The following is a 12,287-nucleotide window of genomic DNA, read 5'->3' on the forward strand; positions in this document are numbered from 1 at the left end:
AAAAAAAAAAAAAAAAAAAAAAAAAAAAAAAAAGTAGACTTCATTAAGATCCAAACTATTTCCTCTTCTCTTGGTGTGATTTTCCTAAAGCACAATCTGGGCCGCAAACGGGGCTCTTTTGCAGCCCCCAGCCATACAACCAAAGATGCTCATTTTGGGCCAAATGAGAACAGTTCACAGCCAGGTCAGAGCAATCCAGTTAGAAAGCTCTTCCCTCTGTGAGCTATAACTGTGACCATAAACCAGAAGCATTCCTGTGTTAAGTTATAAACGTGGAAGAAATTAGCCCACTCCTTCCCCCCTCCCCAGTTTCTGAAGGGAAGGCAGTCAAGGCGCCTCAGCAACAACACCCCCAAGGAAGGAAAGGATCGAGGGGACGGGCAGGGTGCCTGGAGCGGCAGACCTAGTCCCACTCCTCCAGTGCCAGGCACAGAGGGAGGGCAGCTGTGTGGCTGACTCCACTGAGGCAGGGGCTTCACCCAAGAGCCAGGGAATGGTCTCGAAACACAGGTGCACGGAGCCACCTGAGATGCCTGCAGGGCAGGCATAGGAGCTACAGGAGACTTGCGCTCTGCTGGAGCTCTGCAAAAAGAGCACTGAGGATAAGCAATGGGATGGTACCCAAGACCAGGCCAAATCCATGGCAGGCAGCAACATCCAGAGCATGTGTGTGGCCTAGGAATGCTCTATGCAGAATGAGAAGTTTTCCCTCCACCAGCACAGCATGCCACCATCCTGCTCTGGCATCCTGGCAGCACACTCCTGGTACAGCATCCACCCTTCCCTCCGCAGTGGGTTTTGCAGCCGCAGCACCTGCAGCAAAGCACCACCACCCTTCTGCCCCACCACCTCCTCCATGGCCAGTCCCACCTCCCTGCCCTACAAAAACGCAGGACTGCAGAGCTCTTTCAGGGGAAGGGACCCCAGAAGGTCCCCTCTAGTCCAGCCTGGGGCTCACACCAGGACCAGCTCTGGGGCCATATCAGGATGCTCCAGGCTTGACCCAGTTGGGTCCTGAAAAATTCCAAGTGTGGAGACCACACATCTCCAGGCAACGTACCTCCCATCCAGACTACCTTCATGGGAAAAAGCATCTTCTCATATCCAGCCTGGACATTTTCCCTATGTCTGCTGTGGCTTGTTCTCCCACTGGGCACCACTGTGGTGAGCCTGGCTCCTTGCTGACCCTGTAGGTACAGGCAGTCTGCTGTTAGGTCCCTCTGAGGCCATCTCCTCACCAGGCTGAACAAGCCCAGCTCCCTCACCATCTCCTCACAGGGCAGGTGCTCCAGCCTCCTGAGTTTCTTGGGGTCGTTCCCCCTCCAAAGGTCACTCTGATTTACTACATTTTTGTTGCACTAGGAAGCCTAAAACTGGATGCAATATTCTAACTGGGGTCCAATGGTGAGTACAGGTACATAATCACTCCCCTCATCTGCTGCTGGTGCTCCTGTTAATGCAGTTCAAGATGCTGCTGGCATCTGCTGCCAGTCAGCCTGCAGAAGGATTCAGCTTTACTGTCTGCCAAGACACTCAGTCCTTGCACGCATTACAGTACCTAGACAGGGCTGCTTCAGGAGCTGGAGATGCCAATAACCTGGAGCTACAGGGTGTGTGTTTGAGCAGGGGATGCACAGGACTATTCTCTCGGGGTGGGTTGAACCTCAGCCCCCACTCAGGGCATCACAGCTTGACTCAGGCATCTGAGGGCTCCAATTCACCACCCCTAATGGATCCAGCAATGATGATTGATGCAATTACCTGCTTAACATTTTGCCCTGGCCCTGCATGAGATGACAGGTCTAGCAGCAAGCAACACCATAGCCACATGTCAGCTGCCACAGTGCACGCGAACCCTGTGATAGTGAATGATCCCAGCTCATGCTTTTGCACTGGGCCAAGAGCCATAGCAGCTGTAGGGCCATCAAGCTGCCCCTAGCCTCCCCGAGACCAAGAGGAGCCGGAGGCAAGGAGAAGATGGCTGCTTCTCTGGCACTAATTTAACTATCGTGGTTCATAAGCCAATGCCCCAAGACTGGAGGCCAGGCACCTTGCTGTCGGCAGAGCGACAGAGTCCTCCAGAGTGTAATTCAGAGCGTCTAAGTTAGGCTCCTGTGATGAATCACGCCCTGTATCTCTCTCTCTCTCTCTCTGTGCTGACCACATGCTTTAGTTACTCAGATAAGATACCTGAAGCCAAAAGAGCAAGTTCAGAGTAATCTCTCCCCATGTTTGGCTTTTCTCCCCTGTACAGGTCTGAAGGGGAAAGTCAGCGTGAGCTCATCAGGCTGCCTGCCTGGCAACAGATGCTTGGCAGCGTGTAAATTGGTTTGGCTCGAATTTCACAGTATCTGAATTTCTCTTTTCACGTAGCTGTTTTCAGTCACTTATTTTGAAGACATCATACCTGCCTGCATCCCTGAAATGAATCATAACCCTATTTAAGTCAACTCTGTTCCTCTCATTTGTACTCATCCTCATCAGTTTGAGTTCACTGATGCTGTGCCATGTTCTAGGATCCTGAATTACTCGTTTCTTTCAAACATACAGTACAAATTTTAAGGTACTAAAAATACTGAAAATCTCACCCCTACATTTTTAGGAAGTATCTTCTGTTCAGAAAATTCTTTACTTGATTACACTATAAGATGAATTAAGTTTATTGTTCCCAGCTAGGACCATTCACTTATATTCTGCTTTTGGTCTTCCTAAGAAATTCACTTGTTCCATTTCAGTTTGTCTGCTATGTCTTGGCTCTAAACTAACCAAGCAAGAGAATGAAAATACCGCAGTGTATTCATTGACTTTTAAAATAAGTATAAAAACATGTTTATTAACATTTTTAAGTCCTATATAAAAAATTCTTTGCCTTTTTGAAGGCAAAACCAAAAAATCTTTTTATATTCTCTAGATGGCAGCAGCATACTATCAGATGAGCATAAGGGCGGGCACTGGATCCCATCTCTTCACATCCTCCCAGGGCAGACCGCACTCTCCAGGCAAGGGTTACCTCCGCGGGAACACCATGCCCTTAGTATAAAGTAACTCATATGCACTCCCAAAAATCTGTTCAAATAAAGCAACGCAAAAGCCAGTGAAGCTGTACATGGCTGCAACAGTTTCCCTCCAGTGCAAATGTTGGCTTCTGAAGTGACAGGCATCACATGTGTGCTTCAAGGAGTGAAACGTGCTCTTGCTCCACGGTTATCTGGTCAGCACAGGGGTCATGCCCACCAATGCCCGAGCTGCACTACTGTGGGACTGGACTCAGCCGCACCACTTCACAAGGGCAGATTTGCAGCAGAAATGAGCTTAGGCACTTTGTGGTAAACACAGGGCTGACCTGGGAGGACAGGCAACTCACCTTCTCAAGCTTATAAGGTATAAATGGAGCAGAGCAGGACTTGGAGGAGGGGGAAATCTCTGCTTTTCAGGTTTGGTTTTACCCCAGGCATCTCTGGGGAAGGCCACACACACCGTGCACGTACAAGGACACAGCTGTCACAGCCAGCAGGTTCAAGCCCTACCCCCTTGCCCTCTCCTTCCTCTCCCAGCAGCAGTCCAGCCTCACCGGCACGGCGTGCATCTCACCCGCTACAGCCATGTAGCAGGCACCTTTCTTCATCTCTCATGCACAAGGCATCATCTCCCAGCCCAGGACAGAGAGGGGCTAGGGACAACACTCCTCTCCGACCCTCCCCTTCCGCTTGGGGGTGAGAACACCTCCTCTCTCGGGCGCATCTCCCAGGAGCCCCCCAGCTCTGCTCCATCTCCTGTTGTGGCACCAGCGGGCAGGCTCCGGCAGCACAGTTCTCGCAGTGTAGGCACTGCCCGGCGGCTCCGGCACAGGGGCTCAGAGAAAACCAGGGGAGTTCCCCCCATCTCATCAAAGTGCAAGGGGTTGTTCCGCGTCCCTGCCACTACCAGCTCCAGCAGCCGGACCACACAGTCTGCAAACCAGTTCTTCAGGCGGAAATAGCCCTCCTGGAAAGAGATCCGAAGGCTGACAGGTCCCGTCGGCATCCGCACGCTCAGGCTGAACAAGCAGTTCCCCTGCGAGCTGTCCCGCACCAAGTAGGTGCCAACAGGTTCCCGCTGGAGCTTGGCATGAGCCTCCCCCACGGACAAGGGGCCCCAGTAGAAGTCGCTGGCCTGGAGGATATTGAGGGATCGTTCCAGGACCTCCCACTCGCAGCTGCGAAACATCCGGAAACGATCGGGCACACCGTGGGGCGCAGGGCTGGGGAGAATGCTCCGATGCTGCCTTTGCAGAGAAGAAACAGTGGCGTGCGTGTTGTGCAGATCATCTGGCCTCCCTCTGATCATCTCTCAAAGAGCCCATGGATCCTGGAAAGATGCTGCCTTTACCATGCTTCCTCCTTTGCAACCAGCCTGCGGGACAGAGGAGAGTGAGACAAACCCAATACCTTCTTCTAACTGCACAAGTGAAGACACTTCACAAGAGAGAGAGACCAGCAAGGATGCCAAGGAGCTGCTGTATGTCACCAACACCCAGCCGTAGGGACAACCAAGGGTATATGTCCTGGAAGGGCTCCAGCTGGGTCCCTACCAGCACAAGGTAGCACCTTACAGAGCTCTGCATCCATTGGGTTTCTGTGATTCACTGCTAGGGGCTCCCCAGCACACCCTGCAGCAGGCTGATTTGAACCTAGCAGACCTCAGTATTTCAAGATTTCCCTCTGTTGGATGCATAGGGGCTTTTCAGAAAGGCCTTGAAACTGGCAAGGGGAAATGACACCCCAAATCAGAAGGGAAAAATTTTCCAAAGCAGGAAAGTATCATTTACTTTGTCATTCAGTGAAAGGTGGAAAGGTTTCCTCACGCCTCTTCAACCCTTTCTCTGACAAAAGGACAGACAACAGGACCTAGAAGAATCAGAAGATGGGAATGAGCCTTTCCACCAAACCCCATGAACCACTCCCTTATCCCAGGACATGCCTGTTTCACTGTGTCAGGAGAAAGCAAAGGTCTCTGATCAAGACCCCTTCAAGAAAGTTACACCATCAACTTCAGGGCTGGGATTGCCACAATTCAGATCACTTAATGCTGGTACCAGGCACTGCTGATGTCCAAGGAACAGTTCTGCTCAGGCGCTTCCAGCCCCTTAACTTCTGTTTCTGCTGGAAGGACATCTCCTCCCACCAGCAGACAACGCTGCCCTCTCCCAGTCACTGTCCTCTGCTCATGTGCTGCATTCAAAGTGCCTTCCCTTACTGTCACAACCCTGGTCATCTCCTACAGCTTGTGTTATCACCAGGTTGTCTGTTTTCAGAAATGCAAATTCATGAATCCAGTATTGCCATCAGCCATCCAAGTAATTTCAATTATATAAAAAGATACATATTCTGCATTTGTGCGTGTGTGTGTGTATATATATATATATATATATATATATATGCATAAATATAAAAACCACAGCCCCAAGCCAGAGGCTCATTCTGTGTGAGAAGCTGAGCTGTTACATACCACTTCCCCAGGCCTGACAAGTCAGCAGCTCGCCGCCAAACCCTGCCCTCGGTCCCTTGACATACTCCATTAACCCAGTCACACTCGCTGACAGCACAGCAGTGCTCAGAGCAGAACAGACTGCTGACACACAGCCTGCAGCAGAGGCACACTTCTCCGTCTCTGGCAGTCCCCCCTACCACAGACTCGCAGGAGCATCGGGGCTCATAGTGGCAGGCAGCCACCCAGGGAATGTGCAGGGACCTATGAAGGGCTTGCTCTGGAGGGAGAGCTTTAGGTTAGGCTTAGCTCCTTGTGAGGTTCCCCTTATCTTGCACCCTTTGCTGGTTATTCAATAGCCTTGCGCTCCTTTTGGTGGTCATGTGTACAGTAGTCTACAGTCTTGTCTTTTCTCTCCTAACATCTCCCTCAATACTTAACAGTAATACCAATAATGTAGCTGTCAGGCATATCTCTGTACAGGGAGCCATAAACACCCTTCCCAAGAACAGCCTGGGAAGCTTCTCCAGTTTCTAGCCTTTCAATTTGCAGTCCAGAAGCTGCTATCATCCCTGGTACAGCTCTGAATGCTGCTGATCCTGCCCTTTAGCTATGTGTCACTGCGGGAGGGAAATTCCACACTTAGAGAAAGGTGGGAGGGGTGGGAAGGATTTAATCAAGTTGGGTTTTTTTCTTTTCCATCTAAAAAAAAAATAATAAAAAAAGGCAGCAGTTGAAAGCTACTCTGATGGTTCAGCAAGTCAGAATAAATCTTAGGGGAAGCTGATTTAGTGAGCAGAATGCAAGTAAACACAATCACCATGTGCAGTGACTAGGGCCATCTATCACCACCAAAACCTCTGCACTATAGGCATCACAAGAAGTTGCAGCATCTCTGTCCCTTTCCTTCTTCTCTCTGCTGGGCAAGGAAGCTATGGATAGAGGCCTTCTGACATTAGCTCCTACAGAAAAAGATCATCATACTCCTGCCAGATGCCTCCAGGGCTGCAGCTACAGCCTCGAGGGGAACAATAAGGAGCCTTGATCCCATCAGCAGCCACTCTTCCCAAACAGCAATTTCTCTTAGGTCCAAATGGAAAATCTGTCAATCTCATGGGTCTAGGTTGGAAAATGAATTCAAGCAGGAAAACAGAAGCGGGCAGCTGTCTTTTATTTCCAGGCTAGTTTTAAAAATAACAAACACAAAGATAATTTGTTTAAGGCCGCAGATGCTATTTGACAGAAAAAAAAATAAACTTGTTTGTCCCAGTTTTCAACCTTGAGTCATTCTCCCAAGTCCTTCAAGAAAAATCCACTGCTACTAGAAGTCTGAGTGACTGAGACTGTGTCATCATTTTGAATTTAAAGTAAATGCAAAAATAGCACTCTCACAACTTGTTCACTTGGTTTGAAATCAACATATGGGTCAGAGCCTCAGATGGTGTGAATTTGTTTAGCTTCAGTGACCCATTTCCAACAGATGACTGCTTGGCCTGCAGTGCAGTATTAGTTATATTAACATTAGCTCTAGAAGCGCTTACCGGTATTACCTTTAAGGTTCACTTTTAATGGGTCAACAGGTCCTATGTGCATATGGCCTCCCACATCAAGGAGGATGAGCAGACTCTCAGGATTAGGAATAAGCCAGCCCAAGGCTGCTATGAAATACACATGAATAATTAGTTCTGCTTCTGATTTGCCACACCAAGATTTTCTTCCCCCCTCCCCTCCCCAGAAAAGCCCAAAAAACCCCAACGTCCAAACATGTTACTACCTCCCTACTACAAGACAGTCAGAACAGTGCTTGCAGCCAAAGCAACATACCCTAGCAAGCTGGTGTCCCACTAATTAAAAGGCTGGATAAGTTTCTTCAGACCTTCTGATTTACTGCAAGCTCAATAGCTTTTCAAAGTAAGTGCTCTTGACACAAGGCATTCTGCTTTCCTCCTCGCTTGCTACCCAGGCAAAGCAGTGTATTTCATATAAGGAGACAATTCTAGTAAACTAAGGGACTGTACACAGCCTCTGGTGCCAGCCACGCCAGCCCTGCACGCCAGGGCTTGACAAATTTGTCATGCTCAACAGCAGCTTCAAGTACTCAGCCATGATGCATTCTTATACTCTTCCTCCAGGACACCTGAAAGAGCTTACCTGTTTATATTTACCACCTATAGGGATGAGTTTCTGGATGTCAGGCCTGGAAGTGGTCCAAATTCATGAGATCTGATGTGCCACTTGTCAGTTTTTGCAAAGCTTTACTTAAGAGCAGATCCATCAGAGCAGATCCATCCTTTGAAAAGAAAGAGATGTCCATCAAACAGGTGACTAAGCCCATTAGTTCACCATAATGTGGACCTAAAATACAACAAATCTGTGGACAGCTTGTCTGTCTCAACTTCCTTGACCTGTATTATTGTAGAAGCATGTATACAGCACTTCAGGTAGCAACAGAGACAACAGATTATTGTTGTATATTATTATTATTGCTACTTACATAGCCATGAGCTGATTATGTCCAGACAACTCACGGATGGCCTAAGAACAAATGCAAAATTGCCATAATCTTCTGGAAGCAGGAACCATAAAACCCATACATTAAGAGATGATGGCAACAGGAATAAGCTTAAGGAATCAAAACAGCAAACTCAAACTTCTGTTCAATGCAACACACAGCATTTAGAGTATCTTATCTGAAAGTGCCTAGGTAGTCATTCACTGTTATCTGAATAGCTAACCAGCCCCTTCTGGCCTGCGCTCTTCTCTCCTGCTTCCCTGGCTCCCAGGCTTTTCTTTCTTACTTCATGGATGGAAAACTAAACCCACTGACCTGGTGGAGCAGCAGACCACCGTGTGCAATTGCACAGCTGTCAGTGAATCCATCAGCAAGCAGAACTGCGGGCCCATCACATTACTATGCTACACACTCTATTTGGCTTCAACATCTCCATTATCAGTCCTGCAGTTCCTAGAGCAATTCAGTGGAGGCTGAGGTAATCTGGAAACGCTCTTCCCGAGGTACCCTGTAAGCCCTTGCAGCAGCGTTCCCATTCCAGGCAGCAGAGCCTGAGCAGACATCTCTTGCTTGCATGTCTGCATCCCACAGAAATGTGCTGCCTACTGATTTGTGGCTGGAGAGGATGTTTCAAAGGAAAGCTTGAGGAAATGGCTGGAAGAAACCTCCCTGGAAGAGCCAAGCACACAGTGCTGTGTTTTAATGGTGGGACAGACTGGTTCCCACAACTGCCACCGTCTGCCACACACTGGCACCGTTTTAAACCACACTGTCCCTGCCACAGTGCATGGCCACACCAATGCCCCTTAACGTGAGCACCCTACCACGGTCAAGGTGACCAGGGCTGATCCAGAAAGGGCTGGCAGAGGAGGAAGGGAAAGGCAGGAGACACACAGGCATACGTGAACCAAAGAGCACAGAGGGAGCTGTGGTTAGGCAAGGAATGTGGTGCAGCTCAGCTAAGAGGACCAACGTTAATCACAGCCAATTTCTCCAGCTCAAAGCAGGCCTAGGAGACATTGCAGTTCCCTCTATCTCTTATGCCATAGCTATAAATAGAGTTTGATGCGAGGCTGCCATTATGTCTGACACATGAGGGAATATGTGGAAAAAAGACAAAAACACCCACACCACATGTGCATACCCCAAACCACAACTACATTTTCCTATACAACCAGAATTCAAGGATGCAATATTTAATAAAATAAAGTAAGCAGCACACACACTGTGACAGTTCCTGCTTCCATGCACAAGAGATGCTGAGCAGGAGGATCCTGTACACAAGCTCTGGGAACTAGCTGCTGGATGCCCTGCAAAAGGACTGGCTTTATCAAGCCCTTCCCAGCATTTTCAGGTTAGAGAACATACTTCAAAACCCACAAATAACTTCCCATGGATCTGATATTTAGGTTTTGTACTTATCATATTTTTCTACGATGAGTTTTCTGCATTAAAGTAACACTGTGCTGATATAGGCTAAAAGGTTTTTGCCCCAATAAAACCCACAAAACAGTGTGATGTGCACTGAGTATTCTTCAAGGCAGGGAAGTTTGCAAACAAGTTTGGTTTCTCCATAACATGCTGCAAAGAAAAAGGAAGGTGGCAGCTTACAGGGAAAGCTAATTGCTTTTGCTGCACTAACTGAAAGAGCTGGAAGAAACACCCCGTTTTCAGGGTCCCTTCCTCACACCTTGGAAATACTATGCACATTCAGAACAACTACTTCCAAATGAAACAGCCTGTTCCTCATAGAAATAGCCCAGTGTGAAACTGTAATCCTGCCATTTCAGAATAACAGAGAAGCCACATTGCTTCTCTGAATTCGAGGTCTGCTGTGCAGTAGCCTCAAGCAACTACAGCTTGTTCCCACAGCAAGTAAAACTACCAAAACTACCAACTGACTTCTGGCAAAGACAGCTTCTGTTGGAGACTGAATTATTTTTTTACCCCTGGAGAAAAGGGAATTTAAAATAAAAAGTTAGAAAGGGGAAATCATTAGGGGTTACTGTTCAGTTTCAAAGCTGCAGCTGAGCCTATCCTGCCATGGCTTAAGCAAACACTTGTTGTTGCTTACCTCTGGCCAACACAACAACATTTTTGGTAAGCGAGGCAAGCCCGGTCGCGTGGCTCTTGACCTCTGCAGTTTCATAGCGAGCAGCCATCCCTGCAAATGTCACCATAGCAGAGCTACATGAAGCCTCAGCCCTGGGCTCAGCCAGGGAACACAGCTTCCACACAGCTGCCTTGCCTTCCCTCTCTCCCCACCACCCACTAGCTGGGGAAGCAGCCCTCCTGGAAGGTGGCCAGCCCTCTGGGAAGGTGGCCAGCCCTCTCCCCAGTTTGGGTACAGAAATGAGGAGGTGGGGAGAAGGCACAATGAGAAGGAAGAAAAAGGCCAAAGACAACACCAGTCTCTATGGGTCCCTATTGGAAAGGCTCTGTCCCATCTCTCCACCAAGAAAGGGATCAGTGGGAAGGGGGTAGTGATGCCCAGGGACGCATCCTCACCCTCTGTTGGAGCAAAGCTCTGCATCCACTGGTCATGGCAACTCAGCCTTACCAGCTCCCCCATCCCCAGACCAGCAGCATACATACATTTCCTCCGTTGCAGCTTCTCTTGGCTAAATTGACTTTTTTCAGTTGTTCCAGCCTGTTTGAGGAAACAAGTAAATCCTGAGAAGCGAAGGCAATTAGCTATCACCATCGCATTTAGCAGGAAAGGAATTCAAAGAAGCAGCTAACTCTAAGAAATGAGCAGTGTCTGCAGCTAAAACTGATTCAGTATCATGATCAGAACTAGGATTTTAGAAGAGTCCCAGGCGCTTAACCAATGCAACCCAGAGCACAGAGGCACAGGGGAGAGATTGTCCCTTGGCTCTTCAGAAGGACCACCTTCAGAAGATGTGAGGCCATTAAGCAGTACCAGTTACCGTGCCTTCAGAGGAAGGGGTGAGGGTCAGAAAGCACAAATGCATCACAACACTAAGTTTTATAACGGGGAATTTCCAACACACAAAATAAAGAAACTAGTCCTGAGAGTCAAAAATGAAAAGAAAGAAAAAATTAAGTCATGAGAGGTTATTTAGGAAATCTTAAAGTGACAGAGCATGCAGACCTCCCACAAACGATGGAGCAGAAACACTGCCTGGCTAAGAGGACAGGCTCAGGGGGCAAAATAGGTCATACTGCAGGTATTAGTTGTAGGTGTGTCAGCTTGGAAGGGCCTCTGCCACAGACCAGAGGCACCAAATATACATACTACAAAACCACAGTCCCTGCCCAAATCTCTCTACCTCAACAATCCCTCAGAACATGAAAAGCTAACCCTGGTGGAGCTGATATAAAGGACTATAAATTACTGACAGTAGGTAACAAATTTACATGAGGATGGCTGTCACAAAACTGGGACAGCAGGTAGCCAAGATAAACAAAACAAAAACCAGAAAACAAATAGCATTTTCAGTTTATCAAAACCAGAAAGCCTCTGGGGGAATCATTTAGCTGACTGCGATACCAGCAAGTGGGGACGAGGACACTGCAGAAAAGCTATATAACCAAGCAGATATTCTTTTATTCTTGTGCAAGATGCTGAGGAGATTCCCCAGTATTTAATGGTATTTAACCTGAAGGGGGCAAAGGCGGGGCTCTATCAGAAGAGATGGTGAAAAGTGACATTAAAGAGCAGAAAGTCAGCCGGACACAGTGGACTATACTCAGAGATTTTAAAGGAATTTGAAAATGGCTGGTTAAAATGCAAAGAGAGGTGCTTTCTCAGTCAATTAGCTGCCACTACCAATTGCCAGAGGGCTGCAAGAGTTGTAAGGAACAGTGGCTACCTGACTGTGGGGGAGAGGCAATCCCCAGCCAGAGCTCTCCATCAGGAAAATGGTATTTGAAGAAGCCACAGCAGCCAGGACATGCCTTGCACTTCCCCAAAGCCTCCATGCAAGCAGTCAGTCAAAAAGTGAGACACGGTGCACAAGGTAAAGAGCCATCAGCACCCCAGGACCTGTAAAGCAGATGGACAGAAGGAGCAGTCACACCCAGGGGCGACGAGAGGTGGAAAAGGGGTGTCCTAAGGAAACCAAGGCATTTCAGCCCCTGCACATCCAATCACCTCTCTGCCACCCTCCCAGTTGCTGCATCTTCCCCCTGGATCAACTCAGACGACTTTGCAGAGCTGCTCAAAAGCCTCCCCCAGCTCAGGTGCGAGCGACTCCCTTGCCTCTGCTCATGCAAACACATACATTGACCCAGGTCCCTTTCTAGAAATCTTCCCCTGTGGTCTGCAAGCTGCCATTGCCCACAG

The 12,287-nt window shown here is 48.4% G+C and overlaps 1 protein-coding gene across 2 annotated transcripts; it reads right to left on the minus strand.

Annotated features, from left to right (window-relative positions):
• Nucleotides 1-2,840: 2,840 nt before the first annotated feature.
• Nucleotides 2,841-11,900, minus strand: LOC113491573 (suppressor of cytokine signaling 1-like). 2 transcript variants are annotated; one of them, XM_026868607.1, is made up of 4 exons: nt 11,815-11,900; nt 7,618-7,756; nt 7,017-7,121; nt 2,841-4,392 (listed from the first exon to the last, which is right to left on the minus strand). In XM_026868607.1, the coding sequence occupies exon 4, from the start codon at nt 4,324-4,326 to the stop codon at nt 3,643-3,645; it is 684 nt and encodes a 227-aa protein (XP_026724408.1). In that variant the 5' UTR covers nt 4,327-4,392; nt 7,017-7,121; nt 7,618-7,756; nt 11,815-11,900; the 3' UTR covers nt 2,841-3,642. The 2 variants fall into 2 exon arrangements, with proteins under 2 accessions (XP_026724408.1, XP_026724409.1); XM_026868608.1 differs by lacking the exon at nt 7,017-7,121.
• Nucleotides 11,901-12,287: the final 387 nt, after the last annotated feature.

The sequence above is a fragment of the Athene cunicularia genome, assembly GCF_003259725.1.
Source record: "Athene cunicularia isolate RWA chromosome 1 unlocalized genomic scaffold, athCun1 chr1_part2, whole genome shotgun sequence".
NCBI classification, from domain to species: Eukaryota; Metazoa; Chordata; class Aves; order Strigiformes; family Strigidae; genus Athene; species Athene cunicularia.